This window comes from Sturnus vulgaris, chromosome 3 (genome assembly GCF_052056855.1).
Source record: "Sturnus vulgaris isolate bStuVul1 chromosome 3, bStuVul1.hap1, whole genome shotgun sequence".
Lineage (NCBI taxonomy): Eukaryota > Metazoa > Chordata > Aves > Passeriformes > Sturnidae > Sturnus > Sturnus vulgaris.
This window is the reverse complement of record NC_142245.1, coordinates 63,854,138-63,877,582: the sequence shown is the minus strand read 5'-3', so window position 1 is coordinate 63,877,582 and position 23,445 is coordinate 63,854,138. Positions and strand designations below refer to the sequence as shown.

At 40.9% G+C, this 23,445-nt stretch overlaps 1 protein-coding gene across 2 annotated transcripts in view; it reads left to right on the top strand.

The window, feature by feature from the left end:
• Positions 1–23,445, top strand: part of NKAIN2 (sodium/potassium transporting ATPase interacting 2) — a 514,810-nt gene that overhangs the window by 479,707 nt on the left and 11,658 nt on the right. For both annotated transcript variants that reach the window (XM_014876703.2, XM_088161863.1), the window contains exon 5: positions 9,515–9,575. In XM_014876703.2, the coding sequence (XP_014732189.1) occupies positions 9,515–9,575 (61 nt within the window). The remainder of the gene's footprint in view (positions 1–9,514; positions 9,576–23,445) is intronic.

Below are 23,445 nucleotides of genomic sequence, written 5' to 3'. Positions count from 1 at the left end.
TTCAGACTTCTTTGATCACTGTGGCTGGCACTCTCCCAGGTACTGCATTATATTAACAAGGTTCATAAACTGTCAGAGATATAACTCATCCACTTAACTCTCTGCAATGAGGCACAGACTCTGAGGACATGGCCTTTCCGAGAATGTTCTCTCTTTGTAATTCGTCATTCCCCCGAAATGCCTCATGTGATATGATGTTACTGGAATCTTCAGCTAAAAGGTTCAATTTTTTTTTCAGTCACACATATTGCAGAATGTATTCATATGTATTCTGCCACCCTAGGCGGTGACTGGGATCTCTGCCATCAAACTATTTCAGTTCAGAGCAGGGAGATCACTATTTTTCATGCTGAATAAACAAGAGAGTGATCCCCTGCCCTTAAGCAGAAGGTCTGTAAGGGGAAAGGTGCCTTTGACCACAGAATTCAATCTGTCGTTCTGCTTGGAGCCCCTAAAGCATAATCTCTCTTTGTACCAGCCTAGGCTGCATGGTGTGATATTCATTTAAACTCTCCAGTGGTTCTCCTTTTGCAGGAAAGGTTTTCACAAAGCGCTTTGGCATTTGCTTTTTGAAGCCTGCTTAGCTGATTTTGCTGAATGGAAAAGGTAGCCCTGAAACATATCTTTTATTATAGTTTTCAAAGGTGGAAAAAGCCTACAGTAGGCTAATGCTGAGAGGAAAAATAGCCTTGAAACATTAGCTGACTTCAGTTACTTTAAACATAGACACCACAGGAAGAGGTTTTATTGACTTTGAAACCCCCCTGACACTTGATGCTGTTATATTGTGCACCTGGAGCAAAATGTTTGTGCTAAGCAATGCATTTGCTAGATGTGTGGTTCCTAAGGAGATGGAATGATGTGGAGCACCCTATGCGTGTTGCTTTGAACTTTCACTGAGATACCTCTATTTCTTTACTCCAGAGCATGAGGCTTAAGGGAGTTACTCGGTTAAGATAAGCTCATTCTTCCTCATCTTCCTTATGTGCATTTCCAGAGACAGGCTGTCCTGTCAGGTAACCCACCTTTCTGTATTGTGCATTGGCACGAAAAGCCAGAGGGCTCAGGCATAGCCTCCACCTGACAGTCACCTTCCTGGCAGCTCTGCTGCTGATGGCACTGTCAAAGAGATCTGTCAATTCCTCTGCTGTTAGTCCACAATTCCCACTGAGCTTCTGAATAACTATTACTGTATTTTGATAATCCATCAGCATTCAGGTTTCATAAGTTCAAGCCCTATTCATCTTGATGACGCTCTCTAGAGCTGTTCCTATGAATGCTTTATTTGTTTTTTCTTTCTGTATGTAAAGTAATGAGCCTGACTATTCAGGCTGCTGAAGGGCTGCTTCAGCTGAGCTGTGCACTTTGCATACCGTGCATCCATCTGCCTTGTCAGCACCACCATCACCAGCTGTTGTAGGAACACTTTGATCAGAGCATTATTAGGCTGCTACAACAGGACCACCATCATGAAGTCAGTGCAGTGCAAAAGCTGTCACGTTCCATGAAGTTTCTTGACCCTGTGGCCATTCATCAGAGCCTTCAAATAAACAGCAATTCATCACAGGGAAAATAAATATCACCACAGAGTCGGCTGTTACTGCAAAGTCTCTTACCTCTGATGAAATGTTCTGGCTTATGTCATTTATGTGACAGCAATGATCTAATTTAATCTAACATGATGAGGGAGAAGACAAAATTACCTGTGCTTTCTTTCTGAACTTTGGATCTATACACTGTTCATGATTGGCCACAGTCCTGAGAAACTGGCAGACACAACATATTATTCTTCTCATCTTCCGCTCACTCTCTTCTGAATGTTTCTGTTTCCCACATCCAAGGCCCGGTGTTCACACTCAAAGCATTGAAGTTTATTTGCCATATGGATGCCTCAACATGGAGGGATGAATTTTCACTGAACAGAAACACTCATATGTGTTTGTTTATCAGAAAGTCAGAGCTCTCTTTTATCATCAAAATATTTTCCCCTATACAATCTGTACACATTTTAAATATTATTTTTTTTTGTATTGCTCCTCAAAAGAGTGAGTAGCATTCATAATCAACTGGCTCTTCTAACAGAGTTCAATTTAAAATGCTAGACATTCATTTGGTGGGCAGCAAGGAGTCTGTGGCTTTGTTAGATCTGCAGCATAAAGAACCAATTTTTCTTATCCTAATCCTATGGCTGTCTGAAAAAGGTGACACGAAGTTGCACATAATGATAAGAAAGCTAATGCTGCCAAAGGCAGTAAGATACCAAAGCCAGATGATTAAACCATTCCAATGCTTTCCCAGAAGACAAGAGGAGGCAAAGGTCCAAATTTTTTTTCACAGAAGTTATCATGCTGTAAAACCTTCAGAGCAAAGCCCACATAGAGACACTTTAATAACCCATTCTTACTATTTACAGAAAAAATGGGGTGATGTGTGTTTTAAAACCTTTCAATTCAGTTTTTTGTTTGTTTAAGCTTCATTCTTTGTTGGGTTTTTTTTTTGTTGCCAAGAGGACAGAGGCAGTTTTGCTTAAAAATAAATGGGATTGTTTTTCGCAATCTAGAGTGCTCTAATGGCTAAATAATTTTTATGTGAAGAGCAGGCACCACAACACACACTTGAGACCTGTACAATCAAAACTCTGCTCTTACAATGACAAGTTGGGCTACAGAGCTACACCATGAGAGGAAACAGAGACATAGATTTTTCCGTCTTCAGGACTTATACTCTTGGATTGGGTGGAATTAACAAAAAATATGTAACCAAATATCTCCTCAGACCTTAATGAAGTCAGAAAATGTAAAGTGGAGACAATTCCACAAAAGCAGAAAAGAAAAAATTAAAGTTTCTCCAGGTTTAGCATATTTTTGGCATCACTAATGCCTTCAGCCTGCACTGAGCAATGCACATTTGAGCTGTGTATCTGCTGAATGCAGGTGGAGAATTTGTCCCTGGCTTCTCAGCCCCATGCTTGCTCTAAGCTGTCACTTGGGGATCTGCACAGGTGAGCCCACTGTCACCTTCCCTCTGTCCAATGAGACGTGCCTGCCTCAGCTTCCTGAGGGAATACAGCAGAGTCCTGGCTGGGCGGTTTCACCTGTGGGAGCAGGAATGTGAAGTTCAGGGCTAAGCCTGAACCTGCTCCACAGGTCAGCTAACACAGAGGTCAGCAGTAAGTGATCCCCAGTTCTATCTCATGTGAGCTGGTAGTCCCTGTATTTTAGGTTCCCTTTCAAGTCTGAGGCAGGAAAAAAGGACATTCTATTCTTCAGCTGTGAGATGAAATCATGGAAAAGTGCCAAATATCATGTGGTTATCAAAAGCATAAATCTCTCTGAAATACCTAGGAAGAGTAAAGATTTGTAGAAAGCTTTAGGTCAAAATTGCAGAAAATTCTCGCTAAAGTTTAAACTTTCTGGAAATGTGGGTCGAGTCGAATGTCTGTAATACAAATACCTACAAAACAGGTAAGTATCTCTTGCTTTCTACTGTTGTTAAAGGTTTGTACTGCTCTTTTGTGACAAGCCACAGTGCTGTGGTTTCCAGTGCTCCTGTAGTCGCTTCAATTCATGAGGTGTAGAAGCTTGCCAGGGAAGATGCTCAGGGAACCCTGAACAAGATAGAACCACTCTCAAGTGCCTAGCAGCATTTCAAACAAAATCTTCCTAGCAGATCTTCACGGGGACCTTCAAATGATTATACAAAAAGGAAATCTCCAGAAAACTGAAGAGTCCACTGAGAAATAAAGGAAGATTTTATGATAAGCACCTTCTAGACAGCTGATATAAAAAAGATTATGATGCACTAGTTGAAATAAATGCAATTTTTATCACTTCTCTTTTCCAATGTGCCTAGACTTATCTGAATTTATGATTCATGGTTTTATTGTGTTTGCTAAAAAAACAAAAACAAAAACAACAACAACAAAAACAAACAAACAAACAAACAAAAAAAAAACCCCACAACAAACCTTTGGGTTTTCAGCTCAAGAACGGAAAGAAAAATATTTTGATGACTATATAGGGCAAGAAATTATCATTTTGTCTTGCATTTATATTTCATAAGTGCCCACTAGATAATATTGTAGACATGTCAGTTTGATATTAACTCTTTTAAGTAATTATTTTATTGCACAGAGTAAAGCTACTTGGGCATAGTAATGAAATATTCTTTCTGGATAGCACATAGATAGTTAATTTTGTAAAAGAATGACAGCAAGACCACACAATCTACCTTCCCTAGCAGGAATCTGTCCTTATACCAATAGTTTTCCTATTCGCTCCTTTTATGATGAAAGAGAGTTAAACTTGGAGGAATGACAGGGTTTACATAATGTGAAATGTAAGCACAAATAAAAGCATACTTCAACAGAGTGGTTTCCATGGAACGCAGCTTGAGTTTTACATTAAACTCCAGCAATGATGTTCACTCACTGATGCGGCACTGCTGAAGGCAGTGAAATCATGCTTGAAAGGGTTTTTGCAGGGGGCATCTTTAGAACCCCCATGACACCGACTTAAATCTACAGATATTGAGAGAAAGGTCTCTGCTTCACCTTTCCTGCTAAATTATGAGTATGATTCTTCTGAGAATCAATACACTGGAAGCTTTCTAGACAGTAATTCTCCAGTTCTTCAGTTGCTCATAATGTGTGTGTGTGTGTGTGTGTATATAGCAATATATCTCCAGACTCCAAAGATCCATTTTAAAGAAACATTGCCCCTTAAATGCACAGCACTACAGAGGTTTTATGTGTGCAGACCACTGTAAGCCTAAGAAATACGATTAATTTGCACATGGCTGGACATGTAACATCACAGCCTTGCAATATAGCATTCCCAGGGCCAGAATTACATCCGTGTATTTCTACTGTATTATTGCTTGAACTGACCCATATTTTGCTTAGGTCTTAAAAGCAGAGTGTTCATAGACACCTGCAAAAACTTAATAATGAAAAGTAAATGCACAACCTTCAGCTGTTTCGGAAGATAATGAAACATTTTTCCACAGGAAAACTCAGGTTTGTGTTTTCTAAGTCTAAGGTTCATTTTGCTAGACCTAGTATGGTAAAAAGGTATTAATTCAATGAGATCAAGACTATGTATTATTTCCACAATGCTTAACTCATTAATCCTCATCTCCAGCCTCCTCCTCACCACCCTATCCCAATCAGATTCCCTTTTAGTTTTCTTTCTTCCTTTCAGTCACTCTTTTTTTCAAGCTCTTAATAAACATAACTTGTAGTAATTATCTATATAGATATTGCTTTAGAAGAGGGAAATGTGGGGGCCTTGACCAGCAATTATGATGTTTTATATGATAGCCTTTTTCCCAAATCTGGTGCTCTTTGCAGTATATAAAAGCATTCATCTCCATAAAAGAAGTGAGAAAAAATAGCAAGACAGGATTTTGATCAGTACTGATTCTGATTAAGTTTGATCACAACACTTGACATTTTGAGCAAGTCTGGAAGCACACTCACAGAGACTCAGGATCCGCCAAGAGTCTTCAGCAGTGTAACGGGACATTGTTGACTTAGCTGGGAATATTCTATCTACATTTTTGTTTGCCTTATACGGCTATGATAAGGCAATAAAATGCATTAACTTCATTTTGCAGTTAATCTTATTACCAAAGCTTCAGTAATGCTGTTTTATTGGTGATTTATTTTAGGCTTTTCCTGTCTTCTTTTTTTTTCTTGACAGAAGGAAAATGGTTTTATCAGCATGCTTATAGATTAAAAAAGAAAAAAAAATTATTAACTGTTTGAGATCATTGTTTATGAAATTAAGGCCATCAGATGCCGTCAGAGTACACCCAGGGAGCTGATGCAGGCATGGATAATGTGTCACATTTAGAAAGAGCAGTATTCATTTATAGTCTCATATGAACATATCAGGGAAAGTTGTAAAGAGCAGATTTTTTCAAGGTGCAGAAAATGAGGTTCATAAAAACATGCATTCACTAATCACTCTATGTATAAATGAGCAGGAATGTTTTTAATGGTTCCTTCTCCTCTAGAGGCTCGTACTACAGCATTAAAATGTGAGTGGGACAGATGTAGACACCTAATCTTGATGGGTCTGGGATCCAGAAATGATCTTCTGCTCATTGCACCTATTTCTTTTTATCACTGCATGGTTTATAAAAAAACAAAGCTCAGTTAATTAAAAAGACACAGATAGGGATGCAAAGCAAAAAGATTTTTCAAGCTAACTTTCCCAGTTTTAAACTGATTTTCTGAGACAGTCAGGGTCCTTCTCGTCTATATCTCTGAGGACTCATTTTCTTCCTTCTACTGTAAGACAAAGATCTTTTGGAGCTGCTGAATCAGGAAGACTCTGTTTTGTGTAATTATCATACTGCACTGAGCACTGCTGTGTTTGAGGACTTCCCAGGAATATATTAAGCAATGTGACTAACTTCTGTCATTTGCTTTAGCTTGGTTTCTTCTCTTATATTCTTCTCCAGGGTGAGGAGTATATTCATTGTTTTGTTTGGATTTGTTGGGGGTTTTGGGGTATTTTTTGTGATACAAAGGTATATTGTGGTGTGCTTTTGTTAGAGAGAAAAGGTTAGAGAAGTGCATCTTGCACTATAACAAAGGTGGTAAATTTTGGGAGACCTCTCCATCCACGTGGGAATTTATTAAAATTTTTAGTTGACTGAAGTCCCCAAGAAATCTCTGTTACCTACATAGATGAGCTGTACCCTTCTTAGGGCAAGTCCTGGTCCACAGGGGAGGAAATGTTCCTGATCTCTATCTTGGGGATCTCTGCAGTCACCATGGGCTCAGGTCATTGAACATCATCAAAGTGAAAACTGCCACTTTTTGTTCTGAACCTCAGCTCACAGTGTGTGCCCACTGCTGCTGATGCAATTAGAAGATAAATCTTGAATGGCTGTCACTGTATCAGAACTGATAAATTGCTTGGTAAAAAAAAAAATAAAAAATAAAAAAGAGAGAGAAAGAAGAAAAAAAAATGAGATTTAAATAAGAACAAAATTATTATGTTTACCAAGCAAAGAGCTGGATAAATGTGGGAGCAGGGGAAGTTTCTTTCATGAACTCTGATTATCTCATGGGAAAAAACCCTGACATTCGTACTTAGATCAGAACAATTTGAGCTTTAAGGCATTCTTTTAATCAACAAGCTCATCTGATGAAATACTGTAGGATTTGCTTATATATCAAAGGAGTTCCCTAGAGATTTAAGCTATGTAACTGAATACAATTAAAAGATCAGTTGTAAACACCATTTGCGATACAGTTTGTTGCTGTGCTCTGTAAGATAAGTTTACTTAATAACACATGAACTTGTGGTGGTTTACAAGACAGGAAAGTATTGAACTGTAGTGCAAGAAAAGGATTACCATAGGAGGCTGCTAGAGGTACAACTATTCAGCTATCTTGGGTCTGATGGTCTGTAAAGAGATCAGAGAAACTATTAAGCCAAGGTTCACATTCAAGAATGGAATCATTTATGAACAACCTTTCTGGGCCTAATTCGTTGCTGAATTAAACCTCAAGTAATGTCATTGAAGTCAATGGGGTTATGCAGGGCCATAAGTCAGTGGAGCAAATTAGCCCTCTGTCTTGAAGCCAAGAAACGAAAGGGAAGAGTGATCCAATAAAGGAGAGATGAAATGCTGATATTAGCTGAATGCCACTTCTTGGTACAGTGTGTTCTTTGTGTCCAGCAGGGAATATTTCATCCTTCCCAGGTGTAAAATCTTCCCAGCAGCACCATAAGGCAGCTTTATAATAAATGACAAAATTAATGGTTTAGTTCCATTGTACTGCATCTTCTGGGCTTCCGACAGGAATTTTAGCTGTGAGCAGACAACACCTATGCTGCCTTCAGTGTTATCTCCAAATCAAGTCTTGAGGTCTTCAGGAAAGCCTTGAGACTCTCTATTTTCCCCCTTTTGCCATCTCTTAACCATACAGATATTAGAAGATAGCATTTGTGGGTATAGGTAGCTTTCTACATAGAAAACTGACAGAAATTTCAGGAATATCTGTGTAAGAGCTGGAATAAACTAAGCATAGTCACTGCCTCAGGTATGAAGGCATTATGAAATGGAATGGATTTATTTGCATTTAATTTATATATGGGTAATATTAAGAGCTCTAAGAACCCACAGTATTGCAGCGATTGTATATATGCCTTGGATTACTGAAAAAAAAAATCCATTTTCACTAACCAGCATTCATAATACATGGTCTCTCAAATTTCACTCCTTCTACTGTCCAACCCACTGATTACTCAGACTGAGGTTAAGACCATCATCTCCCTCAGCCAGAGATTACGGGTTTTGCACCATTCACAGAGAGCTCAGTCCTGGCTGAAGCCTCTAAGCATTTTTATTATCCATATAAAGAGCAAATTCCCAAAGTGTATAGATGGGTGTGCAGCTCGTGAAAATATCTCTGTGAGGTGGCCTGTGCAGAATAACACATTTTGGCAGCACAGCTCACTTTTCACTACACAGAGATCAAATAACTGGAATTCTTTTGACATCCTACCATGCAAATTTCAGTGATGAGCTAAAGGATGAAAAATGATTTATTGTAATGATTAATTGTAGAGAAAACTCTCCAGACCTATATGTAAGGGAAGTTGTGTAAAGCAGGCAACATGTGACAAATGTTGCTACTCCAGTATTTGTTATTTTACTTCTGGTCTAAATTTTAGCAGCAACAGAATTTGTTGGAGGGACCAGCAGCTGACTCACATGATACCTGGCCTGCTGCATGTGTGATATTGGCCATTTATTTCTTTTTTTATTTACATTTTTTTCAGGTGGTACTTCAATAACTACTCTAGATTTTCATTTTCTTTAAATCCCATTGCTCCTGTTTACAATTCAATTCTGGGCATGCTCTGCAGAGAGGATTGAAGGGAACAAGATACAAATTTGCCAGCTGCTGTGTGAGATGATGATGTAAACACTTCCAGGACTATCCAAAGTGACTTGTCATGAGGCTTGGGGACTATTGCAAACATGGGAACAAGTTCCATTAATCCACAGCCCTAATTTCAACTGATAAAATATCATTATATAGCTGGTTTACAAGTGCACTGAATTTGTACTTGATTTAGTTGGCACAGTTCTGATTTTTAAAAAAGTTCTGCTAGAGGCCCAGGTTTTATTGGATAGCAAATCTGATTTTGACAGAAATATTTACATTTTCAGTAGCTAAAAGCTCATCCATCCAAATACACATTCACTTTTCTATTTTTTTCAATAATTAAAAAGAAGTCAACTGGGTATTGGAAAAATTTTGATCAATTTTTGGAAGTTTTGTTGAAGGATGTGTTTTCCAAGAAAGATGCAGAATTCCCCCAATTCTAATTAAAATTATTAAACTATTGTGGAGAATTATCTTTACCTCATCAAAGAAAGTCTGTTGAATTTTGCTATTTCTGTTTCTGCAGTCTCTTTTCTAAAGCCATCTCTTGTTTCTCTATGGTATCAGTCTTACATCTAACACTATTACATTTTGTTTCAGCTGGCAGGCTTCATCTATGCCTGTTATGTTGTGAAGTGTATTACTGAAGAAGAGGACAGCTGTAAGTACTAAAGCTTTATTACATACAAAATGAATTTTTAATTTTTTTTTAAATCACCCCTCCACTATGTTGGCTCTTAATGACTTCAACCTAAACGCCTTATTATACTGCAGCAAGATCAAGTTTTCTGTCCATCCTTCTTGGTCAAAAACCTGGAAATGTCTGACAGACAAAGGAGTCATGAAATACAGGTTTAAAATTGCATACACCTTTCTTCTGGAAGGATCATTGCAACTCTTTATCTCACAACTTTGCTTAAGACATAAAACAAATTTGTTTGTTTTTTTTTTTTTTTAAATATCCCAATTAATAAATACAAGACTTTTTTTTCGTGCTCCAGGCTGTTATTAACGATTTTCAAAGTAATTGGTTACAACTGAGGTTGTAACTCTTTTGTGTTGACATGTATGTTGTCTTGTAAAAGTACTTCTGGCAAAAAAATAGCTTCAGACCATCACAGGACCTTCATTTATTAGAGGTGAAACAGTGGAGTTCTTCTTTGTTCCTGCTGCACCCAGGGTACAATTACATGAAGTGAAATTATTTCATATAGATGTAGGTTTGTGTTTCTTCTGCTTATTTATATCAATAGAAGCCTGTCGAGCAAAATTTGCTCTTATTGCATGCTGTAGAGTCAAGCCATTTCATTTTTTTCTCTATTCTAACCTGGATTTTTTTAAAAAGGGCCACTGCAGCTTTTCAGTACATCTTGGGATTCATACTAAAGCACTTTAGAAACAAGTATCAGAACTGCATGTTACTTTGATAAAATATACATGAATCCTAGCGAGAGCTCTGCAACAGGAAGCAAAAGGGTTTTTATTTGATTGAGAGCACTGCTAGGGCTGGCGGGGGTTCCTTTGTGTGTTCTCCTGCGTGGAAAATAGCTACAACCCTATAATCTATTGGCAATACAGTGTCACTGTGAGCCATCAAGGGGAGATTTAGTGCTGAAATCAAACCACCACACTTTGGAGGTGGTTTCGACTATGCTCATTTCAGTTGTCTTTGTGTTTCTGTGGAAGTGAGGAAGGTGTAAAGAGCACAAAGGATTTGGGATGGTTATGTGGAGCAGGGGTATGTCTCAAATAACTTTTCTGTTTAGGGAAGTACCCTAAGTCATATGTACTTTCTTTGCTTTCCCATTAAGTGCATTCATTATCCACAGAGCTGGAGGAGAGTTATTCCTTCTCCCCCAAAATGAAATGCCATTCAATACTGTTCTGCTCTCTCTTCTAAGGGCTAAAATATTTTTTTTTACTATTCTGTAATGCTTTAGGGCATGATATAGGTAAAATGCGAGGAAGGGACTTGAGACTTGGCTCACCAGTCAAGCGCAGAAGTCAGAGCGCATTTGAGAGATTTCTCCCATGGTTCATAAAGCAGCATTCCTGGCAGCAAAGTGCCACAGTCAATATGGTATTGTTTTCTTCTCTCTGCAGCAAAGCTCCCTGTTGTTCAGTAGCCACAGATTGTCATGCTCCTTTGAACATTTTCTTGCCATCGCCTTGACTATTTTGTCATTATTTTTGTCATTTAGATTTCATTATTACTTTGTTCATACACCCCAGCCAGGTCTCCTCGTCCAGTCAAAGAGCATCTCACCCATCTGCCAGCACCTCTCTGAGGCACCAAGGTGAATCCCCACCCAGTGCAATGAAGCCAGCAGAAGCTCAGGTGCTGCAGCTTCCCTTCTGGTGAGGTTTGGAAGCTTGGCTGGCAAAAAAGGGAAAAAGAACTTCTGTGGCTGAGTTGTGCCAACAGTGTAATAATGCTCAGATTGGATCTGGCCCCTCAAGGTATTATAAAATTAAAACAGCATTAGTTTCTACTGAGAACCCTCATAAAGTAGCAAGTAAGAATGATTCTAGTTCTTTCTCTGCTCAGACATCTGCTCTGCCACGTACCAAGTGTTCACTGTAACAGTCTATACAAATACCCTCTGCTCAGGTTTACTTTAAAATTTTTATTTTCTTAGATACATTTTCTCACGTTTTACATCCCTTTTGGCAACACATCCAGTAATTGTGCTCTTCTGAGAAGTGTATTCCTTATGGATGTCACGTTATTTAGTATTTGTACTCCAAAGGAAGATGCCTAAGCTTGACTTTCTCCATATAATCACAGATGGGGTCATCTCATGCAGACCAAGTAAATGCTAAGGAGAAAAGCTTTCAGGAAAAGAGGAATATGTCCCAGATTCATTACAAGAGCTTCCTGCATAGTCTTTGATCTGAGATAGGTCCAGATCTTCTAGAAGTGTTTCTCTTTCCATAGACTCTTCTTCCACTTTTCCAGCTCCTCACCCCTGCCTGTTGCAATGGAGGAAACTCTGTGACAGAGGGATAAAGGTGCCTCTCCTACTCATGATGTACTCTCTCCTCCAAAGCTGCTGAGCATCTAGCATAGGAGAAAAAAGCTTTACTGCTGCCCCAACCCCTGCCTAGCATCCACACCTGATAAGGAGTGAGGCCAGACTTGTGTTTCAAAGAAGTTTGGCAGCTGATGTTCCCTCCGTGTGCGAGCAATGTGTCAGCTGGGAAAGAGCCTCTGGTAAAAACAGTCACCAGAAAGCAACAACCACACTGCCCTGCTTTCCCAGCACCAAACTAGTCTGTGAAGAGCAACAGAGGGACATTTTCGTCTTCTTACCCACCTCTGTATCACAGACATTACAGGAGAAACCTAGATCTCTGGCTTTCAGGACCACTCATGCCTATAAAAACGGGATGCATAACAGACAAATAGAGAGACCATAAGAATAAATATATTGGCTCATACCGAAGTGTCATTTAGCCACAAGTCCTTTCTGATGAGACAGAACCAACAGAAAAAGTCTTTTGCTTTTCACAATGGACAAAGTGAACACCCATTCCACTTCTTCTACTTTGTTAATGGGCTATGGGAATAATAACAGTCCAAAAGAGGAGCAAAAGAGGCAGAAACACTGGACCTGGCAGTACTGAGCAGCCAGGCATAAGACTGGAAAAAAAGCCATGCAATATCCAAGAGCCAAACATGGGCATGTTCCAGATTTTAACCAGATGAAGATATTGACATTGCTCTGGAGTATAGAAGCTGTCTCATCTTCTGTTGGCACAGAGCCTCAACTGTAGAAACACAGTCAAGTTGCTCTTAAGCTGCTTCAGCTGAATTAGCTTTGCTCTCAGAGTAATTGGAACAAGCTGAAAGAATTACTATTTCTCCATTCTTTATGCAGATTTTATTAAGAGAACAAATGAGTTAGGGTAGAATTAAGCAAACATTTAACTAAGATTAATCTGCTCTAACCTCACTAGAGGATTAGGAATGGAACAATACAGTGATCAAATCATGGTCATAACTGGGACTGAATCAGCAAATCTAGAGGTTTTAATTACTCACCAAATAAATCCAGCTGCAGGCCCCCTAAATCAAAGCTCAAGTCTGTGCTACCTTTCATGAGAACAATGTGCTTTGGGTTAATTCTGCACCAAGGATTAAAGAGTAAGTTGCTTTCTCCCCTGGTACAGTCCCAGAAGTGCTCTGACACCAGGTGCACCAGAGTCAGACTGCAGCACCCGTGTCCAAGGGGCAGACAGGAGCAGCTTTTCCATGGCTGATTTTCTCAAACTCCCAAACGTTCTCCCTATGGCTGAATAGGAAGGAGGAACTCTGAAGGTTGGATTGCCCCAGATCGTCTGTGAAAAGCAAGGGAGGATGGGTCCCCCAGCAGCACTGCTGCCAACTCCACACTCTCCTCTTCACCACTGCCATTGGAATGCCTAAGCCATTGCCATTCTTACCTCATTAGCATTATTAGCTGCAGCAATTAAAAATAAAACATGAAAATGTCAGCAACAGCCATTACTTGGAGGCATTCAATGACTGTGAACTTATTGGAGATCCTAATTTTTCTCACAAAATCATGTTAGGCCTGCATTTTTCAAAGGCCAAACATTATTTTTAATAACATTGAAATGTTCATTTAATGTGCATTTGCTCACTAGCTATATAAGCTGCTACTGCCTTACTAAAAGAAAATTCAATGTATTTTTGAAAACTTCATTAACTATATAGACATTTTGTGAGAAACACTGGAATATAAGCAGTCAAGTAGCATCCTCCCAGGGCTTTTTGTCTCTAAGCAATTAAGAAAAAAACCTGGGTTACTGAAATGAGAATTCTACACTCACCGGTTCTGTTGAGGGTAAGGAGATTTGCTTGTTATTAGAGGGACAGCTTTGACTAGGAATGGACTCCAGCTAAGAGAAAATCTCTAATTTAGTCCGTGTCTCAGAGTAAACTCCTAACCTAGAAGGCTCTCTTGCTGACCTAGAGAGGGAGCAGAAATAGCGTTTACCTACTATTAGGCAATGGCAAGGCAATCAGAGAACAAATACGGCCCCTCTGAATGTTCCCTTGTGTACCATGAGGTACAACCTTTGACCATCTAATGCTAGCAGGGATCTGACCTGCACATACACTTTCTTCTTTTCTCCTGGCGTTGTTTCCAGCTAAACTGCAAAGCAAAAGAAATTGCAACTTTGTCTAGAAGATTTTTGCTGTATATTCCCTGGAATTCTGCTATTTGGGATGTTTTGGCACAGAAGTAAAGCTCTATATAACCCTTTAAAATTATTTCACTCCTCCTCCTCCAATAAAAATTTGGATTAAAGACTCTATTCGAATTACTGAAAATGTTCAGCAAGACAGCAGTACCCTAGATAGGAAATATCTTCTGGTGAGCAATACACTATTATGTGGCAATAAACTTGGTGCCAAACAATAGTCTACTCTGGGATCCTAGGCTGACCTGGGAAGCACAAAAGTGATGACAAAGATTTTTCTTTTAAAAGACAATATTAAATTCATTATATGTGAGAGATGTGAAATTTGAATATGCATATGGAATAGATAGAAAAACATTTTCTTTTTCTTTCTGTTACAGGCAGCCTTCCACCTTTGGGCAGGTTGTTTAACCTCTCCATACTTCTGCTTCCCATATTTAAAATGGGAAATAATGACAGGGACAAACTCAGAGGCGTGTTGCTTCATAACTTTGAGCTTCTGGGATGAAAGGCACTATTGAAGTGCAGAATATGCTCAGGTATTGCTTTATTTCTGTGCCAAATGCTTTTCACAATCTGCTTAGTGAGACATAACAGAGAAATAATACCTCAGCTTCTATCCCTGCTTAAAAAAATCTCTAAAACAAAGAGAAAGAGAAACTGGTAGCAAACATTCAAGTACGAATTCTGCTTCTTTGTTTCCCAAGTTTGTGGTTCCCAGAAATTCTTGACAGTAATTTGCTGTTTGTGGACTTCCTTAGCCTCGAGACGTCTAGCTAGACATATTTCGTTTCCCATCATAGTCTTTTGTTCCTGAAAGTGTCCAAATATGTTTGAACCCAGAAAGGTTTTATGAAATAGCCTCCTGAGAAAAGGAGATCTGATACCTCAGCTATACACTTCGTTAGTTTTGGACCTACCATTTGTGTAGTGCATCCCGAGTCTTTCTCTGGGAAACACCAGTGATTCCATCTTCACCTTTTCCAGGCTGTCACAGGTGGCAACCATCTCACAATCCTACAGCCCCGTGTAAGTAGAACTGCAGCTTAAAGTAACAATCAAGATTTCTTCCAGTCAGTGGAGGCAGGGATGTAACCCCAAAGAGCAATCTGCCCTGTCTATGGTGGACTTCTCTCTCATGACAGGGGTATCACTGGTCTAATTTGTTTGCTTGGTGCTAGGGACAGCCTAGAGACCCTGCAGAGCCAGCACAGCAACAATAATAATATGAACAAATAAAAGCCAATATTTAAAACACATTAGTTCTCCAAACTGTTGGACAGGTCATTGTAAATGGGAATGCAAAGAATATGATACAAATTTGAAGCTTCAACTTGTTTTTGCTCAGCTGTGGTCTTCAATTTACAGCCTGCAGCTGAATTAGAAGCTTTTTCCATTTACTTGTTTCATTTAATGTGGTGACTGCTACATGAACTAAGTAAACCAGAGGGAGGAAAATGGGATGCCTTTGGCTGTCAGGATGCTGATAGAAGCGTGGAGGGAGGGAAGCCTTTGAAATCCCAAGGTGCTACTTCATGTTTGTCATCCTAAGGACAGCTGCCTTGGAGAGCCATGGCGCCACCAGGAACACTTAGGAAATTCCCTGAGATGCCTGTACAACATCAATCTTTTGCACATATCAATAGCTGGTTCCTGTGTTATTATTTCCAGTCATGTCCTCTCTTGGAGGGGGCCCCTCGCAGAGCAGAAGGCTGGTGCTGAGCGTCTCGTTCTCCTCAGCACAGAGCACAGGCAATCTTTGTCCCCTGAGGTGTGCTCGCTGAAAATGTCTGAGCTGCAGAGTGCGAGGCTGAAGCACAGGGGAGCAAGTTTATGGCAGGAAGATATGACAAGTGAAACCGGCTGCATTTGAGATGCAAATGGACCCGAGCAGTCCAAGGTGTCACAGGGCTTGGCAGACATTACACAGCCTGCTCTGTGATCATTTGGCACAGCACTGCAGAGAGAAGCAAACTTAAAAGCTCTGAGGAGGTGCAGTTTGTTTAAATAATAGCAAGTAATTAGTCTGAAGACAAAATCAGTGATGGCATTTTATAATTACAATTAATTTAAAGGTTAATTTCCTTTGGTGCTAAAATCTTATTTAAAACATTTACCAGGAAGGGAAATTAGGATGTTACTATCTAGATGCATAGAATGCTTCTGGGAATCCAGGCCTATTATCACTAGAAAATTAGGTTAGACTCAAAGTGGGAATTTCAATTCATTTTAGTGTATAATAGATGGTGGTCAGGGCCTTGAGTCAGAAGGGTTGCTTAGGGTAGACTGTATGATTTGCATTTTCTTTGTTTGTGGGATTAATTGCAAATGTTTCCAACAAAAGGACTGGGTTTATACATGAACAAGCTTGACATGAAAAGAAAATTGGTTATGGATTGCTACCTTCGTAACTAATGAAGTTGATGTTCAAGGAATCCCTAGGAGACAGGGTTGTGGCATGAGACAAATATAAAAATAAAATCACACAAGGGGAAATGGTGGCGTTGCTGGCTTCATCTATGATAATTTCTTTTCTCCCTCACTTGTCTTCCCTGCCACTCCCCTTGCATCCATCACCACCTCCTGCGGGGATTGTCAACCCCAAGTTTAAAAATGTCTAAATAATATAACGTAAAGCTTGGAGGAAGTAACATGTAGCAGCTCATCACAATGCAACACTGCCTAATAAAATCAATGCATTTTAATAGCCAGGGAAATATACTTATCTTACATATTTTTTTTAAACTAGAGAGACCACACAATTTTTATCCATTCAAGAATGACATTGCAGAAGTGTTGGAAAAGATCTGACATGTCAAAAGGGAATTAACTGCTAACGTTTGGTTTTTTTAAGAAAGATACACTTCATATCAAACCACTGTGAAAATATTACTCATCGTTAATTATTTGTTTTAGAAGAGGAGCACAAAGGCATTCAGACCATGAAACAATATCCCAGGCAGTGGTGTGAAGCCAGTAGCAGAAATGGGGTAGTAACTAGTGATGGTTCTCATAACAAAGGCCACAGACCATTTGAAGTGATGCTTGAGTAGTTGATGCAGCTGAATAGGGTGTGGTCTTGCTGGACATGGAAATGTTTTGACACTGAAAATAGACAAAGCTCATATTCAAAATCAGGAAAAAAAATTGCAAAATCTGAAACTCTTCACAAGCTGAAAATTGCATGCAAAATGCTTTCAGGCATGTTTTGTTCTGGTGCTGCTGAAAGGCTCCATTTCAACATCAGTCCTTTCCTGCTACTTTGCACTGAATATGGAGGGCTGTCTTTGAAAGGAGGCTCTCCAATGGGGAGCATCTCCTCCTTCATCCCCTGAGGCAGAGGAGAGGCAGCTTGGATCCCGAAGAGGAACAGCGTGCAGGTAGCCATGTGGGGCTGCTGGCTCCCTTCCCCATCCTGATGTCCCACCCTTCAAGGGCAGCTCGCTACCTCCTTAAGGCTTCAGCCAAAATTAATGGGTGGAGCATGGCAAGTCCTGGCCATCCAAACTCACTGCAGCCTGACAGATAACAGAGTCTTCGAGAGGAAAGGTGATGAGCTGCTGTGGGTGGACCAGACTAGCTAATTATTTCCAGTGGCCCTGAGAAGGACACCTGCCCACATCCTTAGTGTCCTTCCTGCTGTGACAGTCACTGTGAGCTCCTTGCAGTTTCCTACATGCCATGAACATAGCTTTGCACCAAATTATTTTTATCAGCATGACTCCTGTTAAAGTTTTCCTTATTGCTTTTCCTTTCAAATATCTAGATAGGTCTTCATTAGCATTGGATTGTTAACTTTCAAAATTTTGGGCCTTAATTCTCCACTTTGTTGCACCTACTAATGACTCTTTTTCTAATTTATTAGTGTGGCAGTCACACTTGGAGGCCACTGCCCCAGGCATTTTCCTTTTCCTCCTTTTTTTTCTTTTTCTTCTCTTTATTGCTTGCCCCTAGCAGTGATCTGGCTAAGAACAATTTTTCCTAACGACTCATTTGATAACTTCTACAATAATTCAGTCTACCACACATTTAGTTCTTAGAATGATTTGTCAGTCAAAAACTATATTGCAGGGCTAGATTTTTTTTTTGTTCAGCACTTAGGGATGAAAATTTGAAAGCAAGTGACCATTATCCATCAATGCTTAGGCCTGTCCAGTTTAGAAAAATAATATACTGTTCAGACTATCATTGTTCTCTTAGCTTATTATCATTCTCTTGTTCTTTTAGCTGAGGGGAGGTCTTTTACAGATTCTTTCTTTACTGAGCATCAGACAAGCCCCACTGCAAGTTTGGAGACTATCTTTGCAAAGCCTTGCAGAGGTCAGGCAGCAGCCCTATTTCCAGGTGTACAGGCTGACAGGGGTCTTGCTGTATTTGTCAGGTATAAAAGGCAGTGCTGACCATTTCAGTCCAGTATTTCTCACTGCTGCAGCTCTGCTCCTGTTGTTTCCTCCTGCCCTTTGGTCCTTATTCTTGCCTGCCTTATCCTTGGTCCCAGTTTCTGCCTTCAGCTACTGAAGACTTGGTCATGCCTCCCAGCCCTTGCTTGGTTATTCCTGACTACTTTTATCCTGGCTCCTTTCTGCTCAGCAAGGACCTTGGTTCCCATCCTCTCAACATGCTTCCCACTGTTGGCCAGCCCTGCCTTGAAGAGGTCTTGCTCCAGAGCATAGTCTTCCATATGTCATGGTCCAAGAGTCTGCTGCTGACCAGACACCTTCTCTACCTGGGAATCTGAGACAAATTGTGACTTGTCTAATTTCTGGGCCCACAGCAGCATTCATCTTGGTATTTTCTGCTGAGTACAACGATAAGCTGGATTCACCTGGAAAGCAATATCTGCATACCTGTTGCTCCCTAATTATAGGGAGCAGCAGGCAGAGATCCCTGCCTGTATTTCTGTGAGGGCAGAAACACCAGATCATGCCTATTAGACTTCACAAACTTGAGTACCTCCCCAGTCTTACATCTTGTCTCAGAAGGGCTGATCAATGACTCAGTCAGGGGATCAGCAGAAACAGAGACAGAATAAGATGCCTTATACTAACAACATGATAAGAGGAGGAGAAAGTGGAGGACAAGGCCCTGGGAAGCAAAAAATTACTGAATAATTTTGATTGTTATACAAATGGCATGAAAATAGTGGCAGTGGAGTAAAATCTGAGTTTAGAAACTCCATGAAAATTTGTGTAAGGGTTTCCCTTTGCAGCTCCAGTGGCCATTGTAGAGCTCAGAAATGCCATGAGGTTACAGTTTAAAAATTTGAGGCTTTGTATTCACCTTGCAAATGGCCGAGCTGAGAACACTCATAGGCCCTTCATTACTGACTGCTTGGCAGAAACATTGCTCATTACACCACAAGAACTGGACCTCATATCCAAGTCCTTATGCCATTTCTGAATCCTCCTGTGACAGCAGGAAGGGCACAGCCTCATGTGCTGGCAGATGTCTCCTTCCCCATGCTTCCCTGGTGTTTGGCTCTACTGTGGTTTGAGAGCCTAAATTCACAGTGTACTCAGCACAAAGACCAATAATGTTTGATTATCATTGTAAACAAGCTTTATGGAGATCACATTCAAGCAAACCTCCTCCTGTGTGCTGTATTGTGGAACAGCCACCAGACCAGGCTCACAGCATAAAAAGGCAGCAGCACTGAATTGTTTGGAAGTGTCTTCACCAAATGGAGAGCTGGGTAGCAGGATACTGGCAAAACTGCAAGAGCAAAGGTGTCCCCATATGTTCTTTTATATTTTTACCCCATATGTCATTTCCAAGGTCCTTAAAACCAAACTTAATTTTACTCCCCTCCATTTAGTTTTTTTCTCAATTTGGCCGGTTTTACCTACTGCTATTTGTGAACAGCTCTCTCTCTCTCTCTCTCTCTTGCCTCACGTACTCACTTCTGCACCAGCAGTGCTTTCAGTAATGTTATTAGCTGTAGTTTGTTTGCCATCTCTTCTTTCCAGCTGCACCTGCAGTGAAGTGCCTTGCTGTGACAGTGAAGCTCAATTGCAGCACTTTGAAAGCCTGAGTCCACGGAGCCAAGTCTGGCCTCTGGAGAGAGTGTGTTTAAATTTAAGACCTCTCAGGACTTAAATGTGGGGTATGAACAGCACGTGTTGTCTCTCTGCTATACCACACAGGAAATATGTCCAGTCATGGCATGCACATGCAAGGAGCATCCGTGTGCACATGCACATACACTTCCATGGTCATTAGCTCTTTTTTTAAGAGGTATCATCTTTGTCATGGATAATTCTAGGGGTTTTGTATTATTTTAGTAGACTCACGAATATATTTAAGGACTACCATAATGTCAAGCACTGTACAAATGTGAACACCAGCTCTGTTTCTTGGAGCTTGAAATCTGCACATTAGACAACAGGCAACTGATGGGTACAGGCAGAAAGTGAGCACAAAGAAACTATGAGCAGATATTATTTATTGAAGTAAACAGGAAAGTAAGGGCATGAGCAACCTAATTATTGTCAACAGAGCAAAGGAGTGTTTTAGAGGAAAGAATGAGATAATTGTTTGTAAAGACATCCTCACAAGGAGAGACAAATGTTTGGAAATTTGACAAGTATGGAGGTCAAGCTGGTTGGCATGGGGGCAGAATTTAGCTTTTACCTCTGAAAGGAGGAGAGATTGATGTTGAGTCTCTACAAAAGGCTTTAAATGTAAGAAAATTTGGTTTATACTTGATGTAAAATAGAAGATTAGATCAGTTGAAGGATGCAGAGAAAGGTAACCTAGATGAATAGGTAAGTCCTTCAGCTTAAGTCCACATTTGGTGAGTTCAAAACTAAAAAATAATATTGTCATATATGACATTGAGAGCCCTGGCTAAATGTTACAGCTGTGTCATCAGGTAGAAGAGTCTTCTTCTGCACTATGCAAAAATAATCTTCAGAAATTAAATCCTGCACAGCTCACACCGAAGTTGACACCAAACTTTTATCCTTAAGTGATAGACAGACTTGAGGACACAAGTTCACAATGAAAGACAGCAGAGAAGGTTAGGAAGGAGCAGCTAAGAGTTCTGGTTTTAGCCATGCAGAACTGGAACTGATGTTTAATTATCCATGGGTAAATATCACAGAGAGAAACTGGGATTTAAATTTGTATAGGAGGAGCAGAGTGAGCAGGAGCCAGGTCATCTGTGATACCTCAGAGCATCAACAGCAGAATTTGTGTTTGTGAGTGCAATTACCCAAACCAGGAGGGGGAGGAAAATAAAATGCAGAGGTTACTGCTCATTGGACCCCAGGAGCATGATGGAGAGAGAACCCCCAAGAAAGGAGATGGATGATGACAGGAGGAAGGTGAGCACCAGCAGAAGAGACAAAGGAGCCCAGCAAGGCAAAAGTTTCAGGAAAAAGAGACCAACAAGGTGTCTGGATGGCCACACAGAGGACTACATAGCCTAAATTGGAATAGGAAGAGGTGATCTGACTGAGGTTCCAGCTGTATGCAAAGGGCAAAATACAAGATGGAAGAACATCTTCTAGACCCTTAACACAAGCAAAAGAAAATAATCTGAATTTTTAAACACATTTTACAGATAAGTAATACTGCTATTATCCTATTTGAGTCCAGCTAAGAAAATAAAAATTTCAGCACACAATATTTCAAAGGTGGGTTTGTATGGCCAAGTTTTGAGGGGGCGACAGGAGTGTGTTCTGTGAAGAACTACTAAAAGCTTCTCCTGTGGCTTCTGATAGAGCCAATGCCAGACAGCTCCAAGATACACTGGCCAATGCTTGGCCTGTCAGTGGCAGGGGTAGCGCCTCTGGGATAACAGGTTTAAGAAGGGGAAAACACTGCACAACTTCAGTTGAAGAATGGAATCAGAGTGCGAGCAACAACTCTGCAGACCCCAAGGCCAGTAAAGGAGGAGGAGGAGGTGCTCCAGGCACCGGAGCAGAGATTCCCCTGCAGCCCCTGGTGCACACCATGTGGATGCTGTGCCCCTGCAGCCCAGGGAGCTCCATGGGGATCAGAGATCCACCCAGAGCCCAGGGAGGTCCATGGGGAGCAGAGATCCACCCAGAGCCCAGGGAGGGCTCCAGGGCAGAGCAGGGGGTGCCCAAAGGAGGCTGTGACCCTGTGGGAAGCCTGTGCTGGAGCAGGCTCCTGGCAGGGTCTGTGGGCCCATGGAGAGAGGAGCCCACAGCAGAGCAGGTTTGCTGGCAGGACCTGTGACCCTGAGGGGACACCCGCTGGAGCAGGCTGTTCCTGAAGGACTGCGCCCCGTGGAAAGCTCCCACTGGAGCAGTTCATGAAGAATTGTTGCCCGTGGGAAGAATTCACACTGGAGAAGTTTGTGGAGGACTGTGTCCCATAGGAGGGACCCCACATTGGAGCAGAGGAAGCATGCAAGGAGTCCTCCCCTTGATAAGGAAGGAGCAGCAGAGAGGCATGTGATGAACTGGCCACAACCCCCATTCCTCATTCACTTATGTCACTGGGGTGGAGAAGGCAGAGAATCAGGAGTTGAGCCTGGGAAGAAGGTTTAATATTTGGCTCTATTTCTCATTATCCTGCTCTTCTATGGTAATAATTCAAGGCTATTTTGCCTGTGATGGTAATTGCTGAGTAATCTCTCCCTGTCTCTGTCTGGACCCATGAACCTTTTGTTATGTCTTCTCTCTCCTGTTCAGCTGAGGAGGGGAGTAACAGAGTGGTTTTGGTGGACAACTGATGTTCATCCAGGGTCAAACCACCGCAAAAGGAATGGGATTATGTTTGTATGTTCATGTGTGCTTTTACTAAAGTGAAACACAACATGAACCTCTTGTCATAACAGTGACATGTAGGATGAATGTAAGATAGAATAGTCAAAAAACTGTTTGATGTATGGAGCTAAGGATGGAAGCCTCTGTACTGATCCAGCTAATGAGCCTTGTTTTATTCATCTGATGTTATGGCTGCCAGGAAAGCATCAGCTGTACAACACTTTAGTGACCTTTCAGGCACAGCCAGGATAAAATGCCTGCAGAAAGGGCAGCCTGCTGCATGCTTTAAGAAACTATCTCAGAGCCCACAGGGAGCTTTTAGTGCAGTCTGGACACCACAGGGTTTGCAGTGCTGAGAAGCAGCCGCCATGAAGAAACCTTGCTACAAACAGATTGATGAAATCTTTTCCAATTGGAGTTCACTTTCTATTACTTCCCTCCACCTACCTTGCAAAGCTTGTTGTCGCCTGCAAGAAGCCATTGTATGTCTCCAGTGAGGTCATGGTAGTACTCTCTGCCCTGCCATCATTTGGTTACACACATGGGAACTTCTATAGTGAGCTGAACACAGAAATGTCTCCA